The sequence below is a fragment of the Ailuropoda melanoleuca genome, chromosome 1 (assembly GCF_002007445.2).
Source record: "Ailuropoda melanoleuca isolate Jingjing chromosome 1, ASM200744v2, whole genome shotgun sequence".
Classification (NCBI taxonomy): Eukaryota; Metazoa; Chordata; class Mammalia; order Carnivora; family Ursidae; genus Ailuropoda; species Ailuropoda melanoleuca.
The window spans coordinates 111,623,203-111,645,826 of NC_048218.1; the positions used below are offsets into that span (position 1 = coordinate 111,623,203).

The 22,624-nt window shown below is 47.0% G+C and overlaps 1 protein-coding gene across 3 annotated transcripts in view; it reads left to right on the top strand.

Annotated features, from left to right (window-relative positions):
* Window positions 1–22,624, top strand: part of ABCA13 (ATP binding cassette subfamily A member 13) — a 384,829-nt gene that overhangs the window by 241,175 nt on the left and 121,030 nt on the right. For all 3 annotated transcript variants that reach the window (XM_034665342.1, XM_034665320.1, XM_034665331.1), the window contains 5 exons: window positions 26–121; window positions 5,209–5,278; window positions 8,893–9,011; window positions 11,256–11,343; window positions 17,224–17,332. In XM_034665342.1, the coding sequence (XP_034521233.1) occupies window positions 26–121; window positions 5,209–5,278; window positions 8,893–9,011; window positions 11,256–11,343; window positions 17,224–17,332 (482 nt within the window). The remainder of the gene's footprint in view (window positions 1–25; window positions 122–5,208; window positions 5,279–8,892; window positions 9,012–11,255; window positions 11,344–17,223; window positions 17,333–22,624) is intronic.

Below are 22,624 nucleotides of genomic sequence, written 5' to 3' on the forward strand. Positions count from 1 at the left end.
ATTTCTTTTGTCTTCCAATGAGCAGCAGCGGGAGTGGGAGCGAGGGCCAGGAGCTCGCCCATGTGCTTTTGCGGAAGTTTGGAGATCAAGATCCCCTCTGTGCTGATTTAAACCCAGACCCGTAAGTATCCGTTGCTTTTGTGACAGTGCGCACTCCAACCACAGCCCCACAGACCCCGAGAGCCGTCTCCCTGCCTGACTGGTCTTTCCCATTGCAAGTTTCTTTTATTTTATTTTTTAAAGATTTTAATTATTTATTTTAGAGATGAGGGAGGAGGAGCAGAGGAAGAGGGACACGTAGACGCGGTGGTGATGATGAGGGAACAGAAGGCAAGCTGAGGACAAAGCAGAAACACCCCGCAACCCCTCCCCCCCCATCATGGGATGTACCGGACATCCCTCAGGCATTCCTGGCTGCCCCAAAGGACAAAGAAATAGTTAACCTATAGATACCACAATCCTGCAAGACTTAAGTCTCCCTCAGTTTACAAATGTTTTAGCAGTTTACAAGAAGGAAGCATTTCTATCAATAACCTAGATTCTGGAAGGGAATGTAGATACAATTAAATGCACTTATAATCTGCAGCCTCCAGGAAGTTCCCAACTATCTTCATGTTAATGCCTTACTAGAGGGATAAACAGCCTTAACTTGACAATAGCAAGGCCTCTGGTATCTTTCGAGTCTTCTTTAACATATGAAAGTATTTCATCAACCTCCCCTTTTTCCTTACCTCCCCCAACCCCATGGTATATAATCAGCCACCCCTCACAACCTCGGTGCAGTAGCGCTTTCTGCCCACGGGTCCTGTCCTCCTGCTTTAATAAACCACCAATTTTGCACCAAAGACGCCTCAAGACTTCTTTCTTGGTCGTCAGCTCCGGACTCCACCCCACTGAACCTCACGTGTATTCCGTGTCCTCATCAGTGAGCACAGAGCCCAGCACGGGGCTCCATCCCATGACCCTGAGATCATAACCTGAGCTGAAATCGAGAGTGGATAGATCAACCCACTGAGCCATCCAGGCGCCCCCCGCTCCACCCTCCCCTGCAAGTTTAAATGACATGGTATGAACGTTAGCCCAAGGAGTAGGTTAGTTACATAGGAGTAGGTTAAGCTACATAGCTGCCCCTTCCCTTCCTTGGTAAACACGAACACAGGCCTTATATTGTAGCAAATAAATAAATAAATAATAGCATTCAACTTGTTTAATAAAACCCAAAGGTAAAAAGCATAAAGTAGCAAATGAATATGAAATGTATCTTAACTTACTCACTTTCAGGGAAAACTTGTACGTATGAAAAGACTATTTTTTTTAACTAAAGAAACTGAAAATGTTTCATCTGTTTGGAGGTGACTGACTTTGAAGATTTTTTTTCTTCTTAGGTTTTGAAAATGATAACATTGAGGCGACTTTTTAATGACACTTGTGAAAGCCTGCCTTTCTTCATAAACCACTTTCTAAGTTTGCTTGACTGTTATTTACGGAAGACCTACTATAAATACAGTACTGTGCTAGAAACCAGGACTGATGCCCGGTCTGGCCCTGCTTCAGGAATTTATAGTTCTGGGAAGAGCACGTGGGAAAGTGATAAAACCACAATGATGTATTAAGTACCGAAGTGTACGTTTTGGAGTCATAAATATAAAAATCCAGACAATCACACAATATTGGCAGCAGGGTTTTTCTAATTTTCAAGGATGCATGCTGTGTATTAGTCATGTCGCAATTAGCTCGGGAGTGAATAACTATTAGGGGGCTCAGTAAGGAAGAATTAATAGGAAATTAATTATGTTGGCTTACTGTAGTTTTGTGTTGGAAAACAAAGTAATTTCGTTTACTAAGCAGGAGCTTCTATGGTGATACCTTTGTTTCCCACCCCTCTACTGAACCGGGCAGGATATAAAATGGGCTTGGAGAAAATGACATGTAGCCCAGGGCCCGTGGGGAGCAGTGCTGGCCCCATCAGTTGGAGTGTGGCTGGCAGATAAAAGGACATTTTTTTTTAGAAGATTTTATTTATTTATTTGAGAGAGAGATTGGGCACAGAAGCAGGGGGAGCTGCAGCAGGAGAGGGAGAAGCAGGGTCCCTGCTGAGCAGGGAGCCTTATGTGGGGCTCGATCCAGGACCCTCAGATCATGACCTGAACCGAAGGCAGACGCTTAACCAACTGAGCCACCCAGGTACCCCAAAAGGACATTTCTTTACCAAATCTTTCCTGAGGGAAAAAAGTAGATTCAGTGCTAAGGACAGCAGAACATGTTTTAATACAGTTCCTTTCCAGGCCCTCAGGATGGCTCCCCACCCTGACCCCTCCCCAGGGTGAGTCCCTTCCCTCAGCTCAGCCTGCAGCCCACCCTCATGGGTTTTCTCTTTAGCCTTTCTTTTCCTTCCCCAATCTGTTGTTTTGGTTTTCTCCTTTCTCTTTGGGAAATCCACCGGGTCTATTAACCATTCCTGTTTTGTAACCTTTCCTGTCCCCTTTTCCCTGTCACCATGACAAAAGGCCAGGGTAGGTGGCTGCCTCACACAAGAATGCTATTTTAGGGGCTGAAGGCTTTTCCTTTCTTCCCTTCTAGGTTCTTTGGCTGGTCTAATAATTAAATCGACATTAAACCGATGAGCCAGGAGAAAAACAAATTTAATTAGTACGCACAGGAGCTCAAAGAAGTGACCAAAGTCGCAGCTCTGACACCCTTTAGACAAAGAAATGATGTATTTGTAAAGACTCTACAAAACAAAGAAGTTTGCGCTTAGGGTAGGCATTTAGTAAAGGAGTAACAAGGTTTGTTTATACAGTATTCTCCAGATAAGAAGAGAAGGTACCTTCCGGAGGGAGACTTTTCTCCTACTTTCAGGACAAAGCGTCAGAGTGCCTGCCCTCTACCAGTTTTTTCCTCTGTAAATTTAATTCAAAATAATCGATATGCCAGGGTGGCATATTTTGGGGCAGACTGCCCTGGACCCATCACTACGAATATTAATAATTTCTGCCTATGTGACAAAAATAAGGTTTGATTTGCTAAGGTCTCAGATGGAAGCAAAAGGTTTTCCTTAGGACAAGTAAGCTTCCTTCTGTAAGTGAAAACTAGTTTTGAATTCAGGGATATCTACATTTGCCTTTACTGGCAGACTTGACCAATCATTTGATTGTTAAATTAGAGGAAACATTTTAAAATAATAAGTGGGATTCTGCTTATGGGTTATTTTTCCATCGAGATCCCACGAGCCTCATATGTGAGGGTATGATGATGAAGTCTTGACTTTTACCTCTTTTCTTATCCAAAAAATCTATTGTGGTATAAGCCTGACCTAAAATGTGAGTTTTCTCATAATAAAACATGGTGTGTAATTTAAATTTTAAAATGTGCTTAAAGTTGCCAATTTCTGGAAGCTGACTGGTATATTTAGTTTCATTTTACAAGGTTCGTGATCTGGTGACACTTTCCCCTCCAACCCTGAGATAAAATGGTCCCTTTCCCCACCCATTCTTATTAATGCTTTACAGAGAACAAGAGTGGAGGGAAGCAGATCTTATATTTCCACTGAACTGTGAAACCCAGGTAGGGAGAGGTATAAGGTCGGTTCCATGATTCAACAGTCTGGCAGTATGAGGAATCATCTTGGTGGTCTTTGACTCCCAGCGCTCCTGAGGTTAGGTCCTTGCAGCAAGGGACTGCTGGTGACACATTCCCTCAGAGGGGACTGTCAAGAGAGATGCTGAGGTCAAGCATTGAAAGCATAGAGAGTATGCAGATCAGCTATGGTGATGAAGGGACAGAGAATGCGGATTCAGGGCCTGGCTGCCTGAGCCCGCATCTCAGCTCTACTGTGTCTTTGCTGTGTGTCGTGGGCAAGTTACTAAACCCGGCTCTCCTTTCTGCATCAGTGGTTCCTGGTTCTCTAGAAAGAGCAGTGCTCAGCTCAGGTGACGGGGTGGCCCTGTTACTGGCCCGAGTACCGGTTCTAAACTCAGGTTTGATGGCTCGCCCCTGGAAAACTGATACTTGAGGGACAAGTGATGGTGGGAAAGGAAAGTTTGCTTTATTCAGGAAGCCGGCCACCAGCTATGGTAGGCTATTGTCCCAAAGGCCGTCTTCCAGAAGAAGTGGAAGGGTTTTAGAGGGGAGGACGCTGGAAAAGGGAGGGGGCTCCGTGCCAGAGAAGCAGGTGCCCAGGCAGTCACTTATTTGTCGACAGGACCCTGAACAGACTTGCTGGCATCCGACATATGTTCTCGAACGCAGTCAGGACTTGTCTTCTGGGAAAGTCTGGTCCTTCAGTTTCGAGGCCAGTGGTCTGCAGATCTCAAGGCAAGTGAGTGAGCCTGAAGAAGCCAGGCTCTTGCTGACCTGCTTAAATAGACACAGCAAGTTTCTTGTCTTCGGACGAGACGCTTTGCACCTTGGTGTTCTCACGTGGGACCAGCACAGCCTGGAGCCACGAGCGTGGCCTCAGGGTGCCAACGACTTGTCCTACTCAGTGTGATCTCGGAGGAGCTGCCTGATCTCTCAGAGCCTCCACTTACTCTTCTGAAAAGTGGGGCCAGCAGGACATTTTGGCAAAAGTACCCAGCAGGGGGTCTGTTGTTCGGGAAATGTTCGTTTCCTCCCTTCTTGACCAATTTTTGAGGAGATAAGAATAAGTATTTCTAAAGCAACTTTTGATTTATGAACATTAGTAAGAAAGAGCACAGAGATTCCAAGGGTGGGAGCTACCGGGGAACTTCGGGAAGCAAGGTTTTCAAGCCGCTATACAAGTTCCTTTCCTAACCGTTTCTGTCTGGCGGCCTTTCTTCATACTGGAAATGTGATCATTGTTTTTCTGTAAATGCTGATGAAATCGCCATGTCAGGCCACGGAGCGGAATTAGTGGCTCCTTGTGCTTGTGGATTGCTGGCGTGGCGCTCAGAGTACCTGGTTCTGACCCCCGGGCCCCCACGCCCCTCCCGGGGAGCCTTGGCAGCACACTCCGTACAGCCAGCCAAGTGAGCCTCATTTAATAGGATGGAAATATTGTCATTGTAATAAAACATTGTCATCAGATTAGCAGCTCAAGCTGTGAAAACAAATGTAAGAGCTCTGCCGTGTCTGCAGCAGGAGATGATTATCTCCTGAGCGGCTCTGGGCTGATGCAACTCTCTTTTATGGAAATAAAGGAGCTCTGTAATCTGAAAGATCATCCCGAGTCTCTCCTTTGTTTATTAGGAAGAATTCTTCATGCTGGCGTGTGGATCCCCTGTCTCAGCTGCCAGCGCAGGATTCCTGCAGCTGCCTGGTAGGTCTCTATAGTGTGTTTGATCTTTTTGTAAGTTTAAAACCTCAAGTAACAAAAATGAGCTTACTCCGTCTGTGACGTCTTCATTGTTCATTCAGGGAGCCTCTGCGACTCTCTGGTTGACCTGATTAGCTGGTGTTTGGAAAAGTTTCAGTACCCAGAGTGGACATTTACATGATATGGATGTTGTGTGGGCTCCGCAGTGGCCACGGATGTTCTGTGGGCTCTAAAGTGGCCCTGCTATTCATTTCCTGCTGTTCATGACCATTAACATCCCCAATGGCAATTCTTTTTTTTTTTTAAAGATTTTTATTTATTTATTTGACAGAGATAGAGACAGCCAGCGAGAGAGGGAACACAAGCAGGGGGAGTGGGAGAGGAAGCAGCAGGCTCATAGCGGAGGAACCTGATGTGGGGCTCGATCCCATAACGCTGGGATCACGCCCTGAGCCGAAGGCAGACGCTCAACCGCTATGCCACCCAGGTGCCCCCCCAATGGCAATTCTTAAGCAAATTAATCTTCTTCAGTTCATGAGAAGGAAGCTAGAATTGCCTTTTGGGGAGAAACTTCCCCCAATTTTAAGGCAGGCTGACCTCCAGCATCTTGTCTTACGCTCGCTTGAGTATGGAGAGCGACATATTAGAAGCTAAGATACCACCTGGCTCTTCGGATTACGGCTGAGTCCTACAGACACGTACGGAGGTAGGTTTTCTACTGTTGAAGCGGGGGCCTCAGCTATCCGCTCTGCACCAGAAGGGGAATTGGAATTTATTTGGAAAGCTGATCGGAACTCACCTCAAAGGAAGTCTCAAAATGTAATTAATAAAAAAAGCATCGGCCTTTTAGCCACAGTCACCAAGCTAATGTGCAATCCTAATTTCCAGAAAGAAAGGGAAAGCAAAAATCTCAATGTAAATGAATTGAGGGTCTGTTAGGAAAACGTGGCCCCACGAAGACCATGTTTCCGGGGGTTTTCTGTTTAGTGGCACACGGGAGAAATTCCTTTTACTAGTGTCATGACTCGAGGAGGTTTTGTCCTGGACGGACCTGGCCTGTGTTCTTTTCTGACACGGAGCGGGGGTGGGTGCATGAGAGCAGTGGCACAGCCCGTGGCAGAGGCGCGGGTGGCAGCTGGGCTGGGCATTTGCTGGGACTCCGCCCGTGTCCCTGGGGCCCAGGCTGTCCCGAGGCTCAGCCGTGTTGCGTGCTTCTTTGCAGGGACAACCCAGCTATCTTTGGCTCCCGGTTTTTTTGGACGTCAAGATGGATTCTTGCCTCTCTTATTTATTCCCTTCCCTTATGAAAGCACTAATTTTTCATTCTGTGCTCTTATTCTGTGGCCTTGATTTAATCATTGTGTTAGATCACCTTTTCCTACAAGCTACCTTAGGTCTGTTGTCACTAGCCTGGGTCTCAGTGGCAAAGGAATGAATGATGGAGCTGTTCCTATGTTCACGTCGAATTATGTGAACTGTAGGATTTCAGTAACTTGCATGTGGGGAAGAAAGGTGCGCCTGAAACAGCTCTGTGGCCAGACGAGCCTTGGACCTGCGGATAAAGTGGAATCCCGTGGGTGTCCTTGCCTCAGCCCATCCTGATGCTCTTCCCAGGGACGTGTGCTCTCACAGGTGCTGATGGTGGGTTAGCACAGACGCAGCATTTTCTGCAGGTTACCTGACCAGTGATTCCTTCTTGTCTGTGGCACCTGCGTTCTTCGGGACGCACCTTGAGAAATGCTGGTCCACACGCTGGGAAGCAGAGGGCTCCAGTCTGAGAGACAGGACGTCTAGGTGGAATTCAGACCCACCCCACTAAATGGGTACCGCCCTACAGGCCAGCTCAGAGGAGCTGCACCCGGGGCGCAGGGGGATGGCCGGCACCCAAAGCCAGGTCTCTGCTCTCTGGAGATCGTGCTAGCACGGTTGCCTGCGTTTTGTCAGAGGACAAAATATTTCTCTCCCCTTAAATTCACTCGTGTTATCCAGAGGCCCTGGTGTGCACGGATATGTCCATTCCCTTGGACTGTCATCGAACACATGAGTCTCTCTGAACCTACAAAAACGTTCCAGGGTCAGCTCTGCTTCTGAGGGGGACACGTTACTTTGCAGACATGCCATTAGAGAGCGCTCCGAGGGGACTGGAATCAAGCTGGCTCTGAAGGACAAGGGGCTGTTTCAGGCTTCACTGTCCCTGGAGAATAGCATGATACGACCCAAAACCTGGCATTAGGAATGAGCGTGTCTTCCCACAGACTGAGTGGAGGGGGCACTTGCTTCTGACTTGAGTCAGAAGTCTGAAACCCGTATAAGGGGATGAAATCAGGGCGCTCCACCTGAAGGCAGTGGCAGAGTCTGTTCCTGTCCCTGCCGGCTTCTGCTGGCTGCCTCCTTCCTTGGCCTCCTCCTCCCTCTCTGGTTCTCCCTCTTCTGAGCGTGCATGTGCCTGCATTAGGGCTCACCCTGACAATCCAGGGCAGTCTCCCCTTTCCAAGATGCTTCCTTTAATAATGTCTGCAAAGTCCCTGCCACCGAAGGTAGCCCTTACAGCCCGAGATTTGGACCTGACACTTCTCGGGCCAGTATTCAGCTTACTACAGAGGGCATGCTGGGACAGAACCAAACAGACAGGGTTAGAAAGAGAAACCGAGGGCATTTAATAGCGCAACTGGCTTCTTGATTGGAATTTGAATTTTTCTGCAAGGTGGTCATCTGAATGTCCACTGTCGTTCTAGAGAGATGTGTCCAGGTGCAGTGGGTGGATCAGAAAGGAGGCCGGAGGTGGGGAAACCACACAGGGTGTTGTGTTAACCCATGACTGAGATCACTGATGTTGGCAGGGTTCTACCTGATAACAACTCTCATTCCTCTCCCTGTCTTTCCCCCGTCCCTTCCATCACGAACCTGGAAGCCTTATCTTGAATTTATCCACGACCCCTTCTTTGCTGTCTTTCTTTTCTGGCTGTCTGAATCCACGAAAACCCATGAGCTGGGTGAGGCCAGTTTCATTTCCAGTGTGCAGGTGGGAAAGCACGGTTTAGAAGCTAAAGTGAGCTCCTGAGGCATAGCTATCTTAGCAGATTATCTTTCCTGAACCGTCCTGGGAAACAGAGTCTGGATCCCAGTGATGGCAGGGCGGGCCTCTCTGTGCAACGATTAGCCCCTGATTCTGGGCAGGTGTCAGCCCTCCCAGTGAGTGCTGGACAGGAACCGTCTGACTTCTTACGTGCTTGTTTGAGAAACACGTGCCTTTGAATTCTCCTGCGTACCATCCCTCAACGCCATGCCTCTGACTCTCTTTCAAGTTCGTCAGATGCCAGATCACCCCCGTGAGAGTATTTTTCCTTTTTGAGTTCTTTCAAATCCACCCAAACTTGCAAGTGGAGAAGGAAGTGAAGTTCCCGAACATAACCACGGGTGAAGGTCACGATGGGATTCTGGTGTAATTCTCAAACGGAGGTGACTGTCAAGGCGACTGACGAACCAGAACGCATAAAAGGCCACAGAGAAGCTATGAGAAAAGGAAGCTAGGGAAAGTCACGTTTAAAGTGATGTCAGTAAGGCTGTGTGCGGGTTATAACGAAGTTTCTATTTTACCTCTTTGGAAACAATTACAGAGGTGTCCAAACGTGAGTGCTGGGGCTCCCTACCTGACCAACCGCCTGGGCCACACTCTGCTGAACCTGTCAGCCTTCCACCTGGAGGAGTATTTGCTGTTGCCGTCAGAGAGACCGAGGTGGGTCCAGACGGTCCCTGGGTCTTTTCTGTTCTTCAGGTTCCTGTGGAAATCCTATTGTTTCAAGGGCCGACATTCTTTTTTTTTTTTTTTTAAGATTTTATTTATTTGAGGGAGAGAGAGCGAGCACAAGTCGGGAGAACAGCAGAGAGAGAGGGAGAAGCAGACTCCCTGCTGAGCAGGGAGCCTGATGCGGAACTCGATCCCAGGACCCTGAGATCATGACCTGAGCCGAAAGCAGATGCTTAAAAGACTGAGCCACAAATGCCAACATTCTTAAAAACTCAAAAGTCGAATGCTTAACTTTGATCCTCTTAAAAATTCTAAAGAAATGCTGCCGACCTTAATAAGATTCCTTACTGCTGGCTTTTGCTCTTCCACGCGGGGAGGGGGGGTGTTGGTGGGTGGGGGAATCGTATCAGTGGAGATTCACTCAGGGGACCCAGAGGTGGTTTTACCCCTTTGGAGAATAACTGCAGCGAGCTTCCCAGCATAATGAAATAATGACCTCCCTTGAGAATTCCCATGTAGAATCCGATACACGAACATGGGTGCATCTGCTATCCCAGGCAAGTTCTGGGAAGGCTTTTGTTTGGTGCTGAATTACCTTGAGCCTAAGGGGGCGAATCTGGACGAGGAGTTTGGGGGTGAGTGGTGCTTATCGCTTTAGATTGAGACTGTGTTTGCCACTCCGTCAGATTATCTGAGACCTCAAACATCCTGTTGCTTTCATATAAAGCCATCCCTGGTTCTGTCCTCAGTGCCTGGGACACCCTCTGCCTCGACTGCCCCCTCTTTACCTTTGATGTCCCAGCAGCTGTCTCCTCACTGGACACATTCTGCTCCCACTGTGTTTCACCTGCCACTCCTGCTGCCCACCTCTTATATATATATTTTTTTTAAGATTTATTTATTTATTTGAGAGAAAGAGAGAGAATCCCAAGCAGACTCCCTGCTGAATGCAGAGCCCGATGCAGGGCTCGATCCCACGACCCTGAGATCATGACCAGGGACAAAATCAAGAGTCAGACACTCAACTGACCAAACCACCCACGTGCCCCCAAGATCACCTCTTAAATTTTTACACATGTCTCAGAATCCCTGTTTTTCAAAGGCGGGGGCTTGTATGCCTGGGGCTTAGAATAATATCTGGCACTTAAAGGTGCTCATTCAGTGTCTCTCAAATGAATTCATCCCTGAATGAATGAATGAATGCTTTGAGCCCCATGGGAATGTATCCTTATTCCTTTGGGTCAGTTTCTGCTCAGGGTAGCGGCGCTGTCAATGGAAGGCTGTTCTTCAGTCTTTTTCTATCCAGAGAGTGGGAACCAAAGTTAAATATGCCTGATAGTTTTGAAAGCTTCGTTGCAGTTCATGGGATACAGAGGTAAAAGGTGTTGTCCCCACCCGGGGAAACGCATGAATGATTAGCAAACAGACTCTTAAAACCCAGGGTGACAGTGCAATCATTGGTTGGAGATGTTGGGTATTATGAGAACCCTAGAGAGGAGGAACTCGGCACAAACTGAAGCCTTCTGGGACACCTTCCTGAACGGGGCGATATTTGCATTGGAGCGAAAGAAGCCAGAGTAGGGAAGCAAAACAGTGCAAAACGAGGTAGCTTGAAAGAGTGACGGATTATGTAATTTGGAATAGCCAATCTGCCGGAGGAGCGACCGTTAATTAAAATAGCATGCTGGTGATCATAGCCTTGTCCTGGACGTGACGTGCATTTCCTAACAAAATATTGGTCCCGGTATGTCCCTTTCTAGTATGACAAGCCTTAGCTGCACCTGCTGAATATGCAGGGTCCTCCATGGACACCTGACCCTGGAGCCCTGCCATGCCCTTCTGCGCCCTGAGCACCTGTGGGGTCATGTCACTGAAGGGGGTTGATCAGGAGCCTGCTGTTCTCAGGCCATCAAAACTAGTTCGTGGGGATGAAACACCCTCTGCTTGGATGTCCTGGGTCACTGATTAAAGCACTAAAGCCACCTGGGGGTTCCTGGGGGGCTCAGTCGGTGAAGCGTCTACCTTCAGCTTAGGTCATGATCTCAGGGTCCTGGGATTGAGCCCCACGTCGGGCTCTCTGCTCAGCGGGAGCCTGCTTCTCCCTCTCCCTCTGCCTGCCACTCCCCCAGCTTATGCTATCCCTCCCTCTCTCTCAAATAAATAAATAAAATATTTTTTTAAAAAGTAGACAAAATAAAAAAATAAAGCACTAACCCCTGTTCCTATTATCAGGCTTGGAGGCTGGTCTTTCGGAGTGCAGATCCCTGATCAAGTTCAAGATGCAAATCCAAATACATCGCAACCAGACACTCTGGCGAAGGTAATCATTTTCCTCTTTTTCCTTCCTGTGTTAGGGAGCATCTAGGGAAACTCGGTATGCAGATATATTCCTGGGCATGAGAGGAACCGAATCAGACCCCAGCGTTTGTGACTATGAAATAAAAACAGATGTACAAAAGAGAAAAGGAGTTGCTTCCCTTTAGACTATAGAGTGATGTAGCAAGAAGCTTTACTGCTTTTTGTTAAGACCAGAATTCACTGACTGGAGCTAAAGCAAATGCAAAGATCATCTGTCTTTAAAAACACCCATTGTCAGAATAATCGAACACATCGCCAGCTTCCATGGTGGCTCAGGAGCTCTTCTGTACCTGCCCTGAAGTGCCCCTTCTTCCAGGAGGCTGTATGGACCGAGAGCCAGCACAGAGAAGAGGTTACTAGTAGAGGTCTGGGTCTTCAAGCCCTGCTGGGACTATCCCAGCGAATTAGAAACGTTTCCCTTGGCATCACTGAGAACACGTAGGAGGGCTTTTCAGTTGTGTGGGAATGAAGAGTGGATCAGAGGAAACACACCTTCATCCACCTGTGGGGTCCCCGAGGCGGTGAATGGCAGCAGAAACTTATCCAAGGAAAGAAGTCAACATGGTCTTCAGATGGAGAAAGACCAGAGAGTCAAAGCTTTCATTCCCAGTGACAGGTGAACTAGTCTGGTGTTGGTCCCGATTGAGAGAGAAATCTGGAAAGAGTAGATTGTGGTGGTGTTGGGTCTGCTTGCACACCCGTTGTATAATGAACTCAAGGACGTCGAGCTTTGTGAGCCCAGGAAGGCGCCCTGCCTACGTTGTGGTGGGACTTTCGTGGACCTGGGTGAGGGTGTGTGCCTGCTGGGGCGCCCCTCGGTGGAATCAGGCATCTGCACAAGTGCTTCACAGTGTCATCCCTGAGGAACATTTTCACATTCATGTTTCACAGTACAATCCCTGATGAGAGTTTCAACCGTCGCATTTTGCTGGGTGATTGCTGACGAAAGATTTCCGTCACTGTATACACCTGGTCACAAATCCCTCCTTTATCTGAGGTTTCTTCAGATCTCTCTTCCTCTACGGGAAGCTCACAGGAGAAGATTTATAGCTCACGAGGAAAATATCAAGATTCATAGCTGGGGAGAAAAATCACCTAAGCTGCCTTCGCTGGGTTCTCGAACATCCGATATGGCCAGTATTAAAACATGCCAAATTGCTAGAAGGAATTTCCTCTGAGAATATTTTACCTTTTTAATCTATGCCAGTCCAAAACATTCTTTGTAGCGGGTGGTTGTGTCTTTGTGTGCAGACGTGTGGGGCCCAGCAGTCCGGGCTTCCCCAAAAATGTGCTTTGGTGATCGGGGTGCACGTGATTTATGTGTTTCCCTGACACCTGCTCCTTTTTTTTTTCTTTTTGTAAGAAATTATTCATTTGACAGAGAGAGAGAGAGCAAGCAGAAGCAGGGGGAGCAGCAGACAGAGGGAGAGGGAGACGCAGGCTGCCCACTGAGCAGGAAGCCCCATGCAGGACTCGATCCCAGGGCACTGGGATCATGACCTGAGCCGAAGGCAGACGCTTCACCAACTGAGCCACTCAGGTGCCCCACTTCTGAAGTTTCTAACGTCCTTTGCCTGGCACAGGCATGACTGTGCGTTGTTTTGGGGTGTCTGTTTCAGGAAGCCAGGTAATCAGGGTGCCACAGTGGCTGTGAAGGGTGTCTGCAGGTCCTGTGGTGCTGTCGGAGGCTGACGTCATGTCAAATCATTGCATTCGCTTTTCAGGAATTAACCACAGGCTGTGGCTTTGGCCTTTAGGGTACATTCATAAGACGCTGTCTGATTTTCATAGCCTTTTTGTAAAGAAAATGAGAAATTTGCATAGAAATAGACCTAGGATGAAGAAATGTATTATGTTGTAGAATGTCTGTCCTGGGACCTTGGTGAGTTATTTCGTTCACATCTGGAGTGTTTAACTTGTTTAATCAAAACACCTAGAATGTATGCACTTTGGATAAGAAGGCAGACACATTTCCCTTCCTGGGGTTTGGCATACATTCTAGGATGCTCAGTGGAATTTGAGACATTTGAATATCCATGGAGTGATTTTTTTTTTTCCCTTGCAGCTGCTTGGTTGCTTTTCTGAGACACTGTTACTCATGATTCTTGATAGGAAAGGTCTGTTTTGAGGTGTCATAATGTGTTCTTGAAAGTAGATTAACTTCCTCCATCAGTTACTGGATTTTATCATGTCCTGACGTATGGGCTGGTGGGGAAGGAAATCCCACATCTTATTTCCAGAACATAGCGTCCTGTCTTAGAAAATCATTCTTCAGAGAAGAAAGAAAGGAAGGAAGGAAGGAAGGAAGGAAGGAAGGAAGGAAAAGAAAAGAAAAGAAAAGAAAAGAAAAGAAAAGAAAAGAAAAGAAGAAAAGAAAAGAAAAGAAAAGAAAAGAAAAGAAAAGAAAAGAAAAGAAAAGAAAAGAAAAGGAAGAAAGAAAGAAAAGGAAGAAAGAAAAGGAAGAAAGACCGAAAAGCTCTTCCTTTGGACTCTACTAAGTCTGAAATGTTAATTTTCAGATCATCCTAAAGTATGTATTGCTTACCTGAAGAATTTAAAATTCCTCTCAAGGAAGGCCAGTTTATAGAACTGGAATGGAGTTCAAGAATATTTCCCCCTCTGTGAATTAATCATTCCCTGTCAAGGTAATTCTGTATGGCAAACAACCACAAGCCATCAATAACATCCACAAGGAACATTCATTGAGCCCACAGGTCTGGGGGGGCTGGAGCTCAGCAAGTGCTCCAGGGGTCCCTCCCCATGTGGAGGCTCCTTCACCAGGCGCTGGTCCTGCTCCCTGGGCGTGGTCCCACTTCACCTTCTCTGTGGCCATTTGACTACTCTCTGTCACTTGCTTCTTCATCATCTTGGATGGCCACCTGTGAAGGGGACATTTGTCTGTAGAGAGCTGGGCCCATTTGTCAGAACCTTCCTGAGCTCACTCCCTGGGAGGCCCCATGGACTGTTTATCTGCTTGAGGTCCGTGGCCGCACATGGTTCTTGTTGAGACACGCTGCTCCCTCTAAATTGACTCCCTGGTGTTTTGGGACTGTCAGGGTACAGTGGGGCATCCCCCCTTAGGTTCCCAGATGACCTTCTGTCCCCTGAGAGGGTCACATAGCACCCCCACCCTTGCAGCGTCCTTCATGGAATTTCTGGCTGCCACACCCCTGACTCCGTCTCCATCCTGGGGCTGTCTCTTGACATTTTGTCTCCAGATCTGCAAATCCCAGGCAGGGAGTGTGGTGGGCACAATTTCTATCTTTGAAGTTACTACACGTGACCATCTTATCAGATGTTTTGAACTGCATCTCTTCTGTTATGGAAAGCAATTTTCTTGCCATTTCCCCCCCTGCATTTTTTAAGTTTTTCTCTTATAATTTTCAGATTTCTTTAAGTGTCCCTTTGTCACCCATGTGCCGTTCTTAAAACCAACGCTGTACATTTTCCGTGTTTGTGACAGTAACACTGTTCCCATGAGCACGGTACCAATGTGTGTATCAGCCACCCGTTGCCATGCCAGTGCTGTGTAAGACACCGTGGATCCCCGTGGCTTCCACAGTAAACCTTTTTCCAGCTTGTGAGTCCGGGGATCCTTCTGCTCGAGGCTCGGTGGCACAGATCTGGCCAGCCATGACCATGTATGGTGGGCTGGCTGTGGCTTCCCTGGGATGATGGTCGGGGACTCTGTTCAGCAGAGGCACATAGGGGCTGTAAGCACAGGGGAGCACTTTTCAAACCTGTCCCATGCCCCATTCTGTTGGCCAGAGCAAGCCACGCGACCAAGCCCACGGTCAGAGGGGGAGGTGTAAGAGCCACACAGAGGGTGTGGAGGTGTGGATATGGGGAAGGTGAGGAAGCGGAGCCATAAATGCAATCAGACGCAGGTGTTGAAGAGCCCCCACAGAGTGGGGGGTAGGGCGTGAGCAGGCCCAGGGCCACCCCACCACCGACTGCAGCAAGGACGCTTTGGTCTCCATACCTGTGTTCCCTGTCATTCCTAAGTAAAAAAAACCCCACCCTGCTTTTAAAATAAGTTAAATTAAACAAATGAAACAAAATGAAAATAGAAAACCCTTGGCCTAGGGAAAAGACACCCATAGTCTCTCCTCTTTCCCTACAGTGAAGCAGCTCAGGGAACCTCAGGGCAGAGGAAGGTCACGGACAGCAATCCCAGGAGTTGGGGTGTCCACCCGCAGGTGTTTTCCTGCTATATTCACCTGCCCCTTGACGTCAGCAGGATCCCAGCTTTCTGCCGTTTCCAGAAATATGGCCAGTACCTGTGTGTGAGAGCCCAGGGGTGGCAGGACGGGTCTGCATGGGAGGAGTCGTTGTAGGACACAGGAGGTAGCCCTGGTCTGTGACGTGAGCCCCTGGTTCAATGTGAATCCCCATCACAGAAACTGTGCCTTCCCGTGCTATTCAGAATGAAGTGTCTGAATTGCACACATCTGTAAATTTGCGAATACATATTTATGTCTTAAAAATTGGTTACTCAGGGGGTGCCCGGCTGGCTCAGTCAGTAGAGCATGTGATACTGGATCTCAGGGTCGTGAGTTCAAGCCCCCACGTTAGGGGTAGAGCTTACTTAAAAAAAAGTTTTTAAAAATATGAAAAAAGCTTGCTACACAATCTTAGATCTGCTCAGACTCACCCTAGAAAACCCCAGGATGTCCTGGGTCCTGTGGTTAGTAGCACCTAGGTGGAATGCCCTCCTCTTTGGAGTTTAAAAAAAAATGATTGGAAGAAATTTCTCTATGACCTTAAGAAACTATATGAAGAAACTATTTGAAGGGTGAGTAGTGGTAGCTGAATTGCTGAAGGAAGTGGGCTACCCGAGAAAGACTTGGGAAGCTTGTCTGGTAGACGAGTTGTCGTTTTGAAAGTAATACTTAGCTGTCCCGTTCCCATCAACACAAGCCCTGCTGCCCGGGACCCTGGTTGGAAGACAACGGGTCCTAGGGGGTGACGTGGAAAGGAAATGCAGTTGCAAGCAAGGGACTTGAGGTGTGGTCCTAACTTTGCCAACTGTGAGGACCTGGATAGGTTTCTCTGAGCGCCGACTTTGTGGGGAACAGCTCTGCTTCCTTAGAGAATGGTTGTCTGTCACAGAAGACAGCACCGTCTAGAGAAACAAGCTGTCCAGTCGATGGAGTTAAGACCAGAAGTTGCCAGTTGGGCCCTTAGATTTCTCGAAGACAACTCGCCAGTTTTCCGAACTGAGTGTATTAAAAAAAAAAAAAAAGTTCATTAAAATATTGATATCTTGAAATATAGATACTGATGGTTCAATTAGTACTTTCTCCTGCTCCTTATTATCTCGGCTTTAATAACGTTGTCTGTCTCCTGTTCTCTCTTCCATCTTCTGCCTGTCTGACGGGCATGCTACTTTATTCTCCACGTTCAGCGAATGCTCAGTTCAATTTATTTTGAGAAATAATGTTCTGCATTCAGTTATTAATTTGAAAGTAATCATTTTTTTCTGATCACTTTCTCTGCTTTTAATTTGCAGGTCAAATTTTATTAGCTTACCAACCGAGAATGAAAAAAATGATGGGTTTAGGTTCCTTTTTCGCTGTGAGAATATAATTATGGAGCAACATTCACATTTGTTCTGGGGAAAATTCATCTATTTTTAGCTGGAAATTATATGCTTGAGATAAATATAAAATTAGCAGACTGAAATGCACTCCTCTGTGCCAGCCGTGCAGGGACATGGCGCTGGGTCCAACGTTCAGGTGCTCTTGAACCTAGTGGACATGTGTCGTTCGTGTCCAGGAATAGCTGACAAAGGCTTAGGAACTAATTTCATGAGAGCCATTATGTTATCTTTCTTTTTTAGGTGTGGTACAATCAGAAGGGCTTTCATTCCCTACCTTCCTACTTAAATCATCTAAACAACCTTATACTGTGGAGACACTTACCCCCTGACCAGGACTGGAGACAATACGGTAATGTTATTTTTCATACATTATCATTCGCTACTCTCAAAAGTCAATGTTCTTAGAGGTGGAGGAAGCAGAAAAGATCAAGCCTACGAACATAAAGCGTGATGAGAAGGTTTTTATAGGGCAGCCTGTTCGTATGAAAATACGTGCGAAGTGGTAGGCCCTATTTGCTTCTGGGGTCATTAAGTGTACTTAGCTTCTTTAGTTATGACCAGATCTGCACAGTGAAGGGTATGAAAGATGACTGAAGATTTCCCTTTTCGTGACTTTAATATCTTACAGAAGCATGAATAATTTCTTTTTTTTTTAAGGACATTATTATATGGAATATTCTTATAGACAGTAGAGATCACCCATGTTGTAGGGAAGGTCAACATCATAATATGTTCTGTGCTGGGCCATCAACTCACCAATTATTTAAGCCGATCGAGGGCTTACCGCCTATGCTTTTGTATTTTGGAGTAATGACATTATTTGGTATTTATTTGAAAAAGACTTATTTTGAAAAATTGACACAAGTTCATTTCTGGAATCCAGAGTGAAATTATTGATTTAAGGGGATGTTATTTCCTTCCCTTGGGTGGGATAAAGTGTAATTTATCAAATTCTTTCAGTTGCTTAAAAAAAAAGATAAGAAAGAAATCAATTGTATAAGCACCAACAGGCCATATCCATCATAATTTATTCACAAGATAGACTTGTTGAAGCGTCAGTTCACATGGGAGTAAACACAGAGCAATTACCCCTGTATGTTCTTACTTTACCCCAGCCTTATCTTTTACTTCCATATTTGTTTTCCTTTACCCACCAAGTTTTTAATAAAACAAGATTAATTATTTTGTGACATTTTAATTATGTTGGCACGATAATAGGTAATATACAAAAGTTAAAATATGCATGCCTAAGAAAAGAAAAAACGCAGAGGTCCCTCAGACGACAGACAGCAGAGCCATATTTATTAAGTGTCTGAAATGTACGAGGGTCTCTAGTAGATATTTAACACCCATGGTGTCATTTCACTTTCGTAGTGGTTTTGTAAGGTGGCCAGTATTAACCTGGTTCACTGATTAAAAAACCAGGGTTAAGAGAAATCCCCTACCGGCTATGACTCTGAGCAGGTTAAGTAGTGGGGCTGTGATACGGCTCTAGGTCTAGCTGACAACAGGGCCTTTGCTTCACTACTCCAGCAAATCAAGAGATCACTTCTGATGGGCAAGAGTAGAGCTGCTTCCTGGAGTGGTGTTTGCGACCAACGGACCTTGAAGGATGAGCAAAAGTTTGACCGAAAGCTATTATAGGTATTAGCAATGCAAGAGAACCATAGTGTCCTTTCAAGTTCGGTGGTGGGAGTCCAGTTTGACCTTGTCGTAAAGATGAGGGTAGAGAGACAACTGTGGTTGTCTGAGGCTAAATTCTGCTTGATCTTGTCTGACAGAGTCAGGACTATGCACTTTCCTTAATAGATATCCTTTATCTGTATTTGAGAATGAGGATACCATGATCAAAGTGATGTATTAGACAGAATAGTCTGGAAGCCATGTGTTAAAGGGCAGAGGGTTGGTTGCCATCAAGTGACCTATTGGAAGTGTGTTGTTCACAGTTGGGAAGTAACCCATGTAAGACTAGCGTGACTCTAGAGGTAAAAAAAAATGAATTAATAATGTTCAGACAGATGAGAGAAAAGGTTGAGGTGTTAGTTATGGGGAAAGGAGAGAATTTAAAGAACCTGAAGAGTAAAGAAATGTGGAGAAAGAGTTTAGAGGATATAGATTAGAAATCTGAACTCTTAAGAATAAATGACGGTCCTGGTCGGTACTGACGAGATTATAAGAACTAAGTCAGGAGAAACACATGTTCAGGGAAGGGGTAAAATGATGTGTACAGGTGCAGAGATGCCTGGTATGGGTCACACGTTGGATGAAAATGTGCCATAGGATTCAGAGAAGGAGAGAGACAAGTTCAGTAGAAGGAACATGAACAGAACCTGTCAGCCTCACCCTTAACAAAGATGGCAGTCAACCCCGTTGGTGAGCCATCCTGCATGGATTGTTGGGAAGTGGGAGAATGCAGGGCTTGGGTTGGTCTCCTCCAGAGAGCTGGTCCAGTGGAGCTGTAGAGGGTGGAAATCCGAGTGGATGGAACGAAGCTGAGAGAGGTTATTTTATGGGATTTAGGAGACTGAATAGATAATGTCTGCTCTATGGAAGCTGCTGAAAATGAGAAGAGAAACTGTGTGTGTGTGTGTGCGCGCGTGCACGAGTGTAAGCAAAACAAGGAGTGCCTGGAGGTTTGGGGAAGATGATAGAACAAAAGGGAATATTTTGGTTTGTAACTGCACTCTTTACTCTTGTACAAGATATAAAGGTAAAAGCATCAAATCCTAGAAATCTGTGTTAATGGGAACAGGATATACAAAGGTGTAAGGTGTGACATCAGTAACAAAGTGTGTGGGGGCTGAATTATAAAGGATTAGAAATTTTGTGTACAATGGAGGTCACGGTGCTATCATGAGGGTTCTAAGGGGCTCCCAGCTCGAATGGACTTCCGTCTAGACAGATCTGAAGTGAGAGGAGGAATCAGGCAGGGGCGGAAGCCTGTGTCCCAGGAGCTGAAAACCATGATCCCAACGACTAAAATTTCCCTGCCCAAGGAACAGAATGGTGTCACTACTAAAATGTACCTTAATTCGTAAGACCTTGAGTTAAACACATAAGCCTTAAGTTGGGTTCCAGCTGTGAGCCACAATCTTGAGTCTTGTGTGTGGTCGAACCCCTGTGTCGAGGATCACTGTCCGGGGTCAGGGGAGCAATGCGGACCTGATGTGGGTGTCAGTCACTTGTGTCTCGTGTGCCCGGCTTCCTGGGTGATCAGATGTCCCAGAGGACATTCATCTCCGAAAGGTCTCTTGCAAGGAGTGGACTCCTTATTGGTTGAAAAGTCACACTGACCTGAAAAATACATTTATTCTCAGTTACTGAAAATTTAATGATATTGCATTTGTTTCTGTCAGAATTTCAATTCTCATTTGCCTTGTTGTGGCAGTTGTCATGGGAAAGGAAGGTTTGTGCAGTAAATAGGGGCCATACAAATCATAGCACCCCCAGGAGAAGGTTTGTGCCTTAGTATCGAAGGATTGGTCAGGAGCTCCATAGGCAGGGCCCTGACCAGGGGTGTTCTCTCGTCCCTGGATGCTTGCCTGTGTGTCTGGGAACGGGCGGACCTGGAACTAGCGGCTTCATTGTTGAAATGAAACAAGAGCTTCTGCTGGAGAGCTTGGATGAACTGCTGAGAGCAGGGCCTGCGCTCTGCTCCCTGTTGGGCCCCAGCAGCCCCCCAGAACCAGGCTCCGAGGGGCATCCTGGCCACGCTAGCTGAACATTCGACCACCATACAACACAGACAGCACATCCTGGTCTCATCACTGGGGTCCTGTGACAGGGTCTTCGTGACACAGACATCCCTGCCTTGGAGATAAAGGAACTTTCTGGACCCTGACCCAGCCCCCCCGATAGGAGGCTCCAGAGCCCAGGGTGGGCCACCTTGCTGTGTCCCGGCGGGTTGGTGGCTCCTCAGGGCCCCTTGTCATAAGCATAGAACTCAACGTAGAGGAGTTCAAGTGGAGTCATTTTCTGAAGTCCTGGAAGGCCGGCTCTGGCTTACCACGAATAGATGCGGTTTGTACAGTGAATTCTCCCATGTCGATTCCTTCCTCCTGGACAGGTGTCCAGCTTTGTGACCATGCAGGTGGCCAGGACACGCTTGGGTGATGGGACGGGGAGTTCGCAAGCGCTCCTCGTGGCCTGGGGGACACAGGTGCGGCTGTGGGAGCTCGTCTGCGGATGAGAAGAACGTGGAGCGGAGTTCATGTCTGAGGCTTTATTCCTTCCTGTGTTCCCCATCGGCAGTTGAGTTATTTGTACTGCAGGCCACATAATGTTTTCAGGATTCCAGGGGAGATGAGGTCAGTTGAGGCCAAACCCCAAATCTTAACTGTGCCTCTCCATGCGCATCCCGTGGTTATCGGCAAATCTTGTCCCTTCTGCGCTTGGAATGCTGAAGGTGCATATTTTCACCAACGTGAACCAACACTTACCTGGCCCAAGGCACCACCTGCTCTTGCCCGGGTGCCAGCACTGGCATCTTGGGGGAGCCCCTGTGCTCCCCTTGCCCCCTGGCCCAAGTCTTAGGTCTCCAGAAGTGTCCACAGTGACCCATCGAATGTGTTCCTCGGATCACACACCCCTCCAGCTTCTTATATCACTAATAAAAAAAATCCAAACCCTCACCCATGACCTACAGGGTCCTCCCTGGTCTGGCCCGGCAGCCTCTCAGCTTCCTCCCCAACCCCCTCCCCGGGCAGTGTAGCTCTGCCCCATGGGCCTCTGGCTGTCTCCCCAACACGTCCCCTAGATCCCCACCTCAGATGTTCCCTATCATTCCAACCTCATTTCCTACTGTGTGTCTGTCCTCCTGTCCCCTCCACGTGCCAGCGCCATGCATCTGTCATTCTGTGCACCTGCGTTGTCTCTGTCAACATGGTCTCTCAACCTTCTTTACCTTTTTCTGCTCAACTTTGTGTATTCTCTCTCTTTCTTTTTTTTAAGATTTTATTTATTTATTTCAGACAGAGAGTGAGAGAGAGCACATGAGTGTTTGGGAGGGAGGGGCAGAGGGAGAAGCACACTCCCCGCTGAGCAGGGAGCCTGACGTGGGGCTCAGTCCCAGGACTCTGGGATCATGACCTGAGCTGAAGGCAGATGCCCAACTGACTGAGCCACCCAGGCGCTCCTGTGCATTCTTTTTTTAAATCCCTTTATTGAGGTATGCGTGATTGACGTACAAAAAGCTGCAGATATTTAATGTGCACAAGCTGATGTGTTTGGAGGTAAATATACACCTGTGAAGCCGCCAGCACATTCATTACCGTAAGCATACCCTTTGCCTCCAAACGTTTCCTCCTGCCCTATCTGAATCTGTTTCTCTACCTACCTACTTACCTATCTACCTTGTCCTTATTTATTTTTGCGATAAGAAAGCAACCCAAGATCTACCCTTCTAGCAAATTTTTAAGTATACAATCCAGTATCTTAAACTCTAGGCTATATGCTGTGTGTTAGATCTCTAAGACTCATTACTTGTATAAACGAAGCTTCATAACCTTTGACCAGCCTCCCTCCCCACCAACCCTTGGTATCCACCATTCCACTCTCTGCTTCTGCGAGTGTGGCTCTCTTAGATTTCCCAGATAAATGGGATCCTGTAGTTTTTGTTCTTCTAGGTTTAGCTTAATTCATG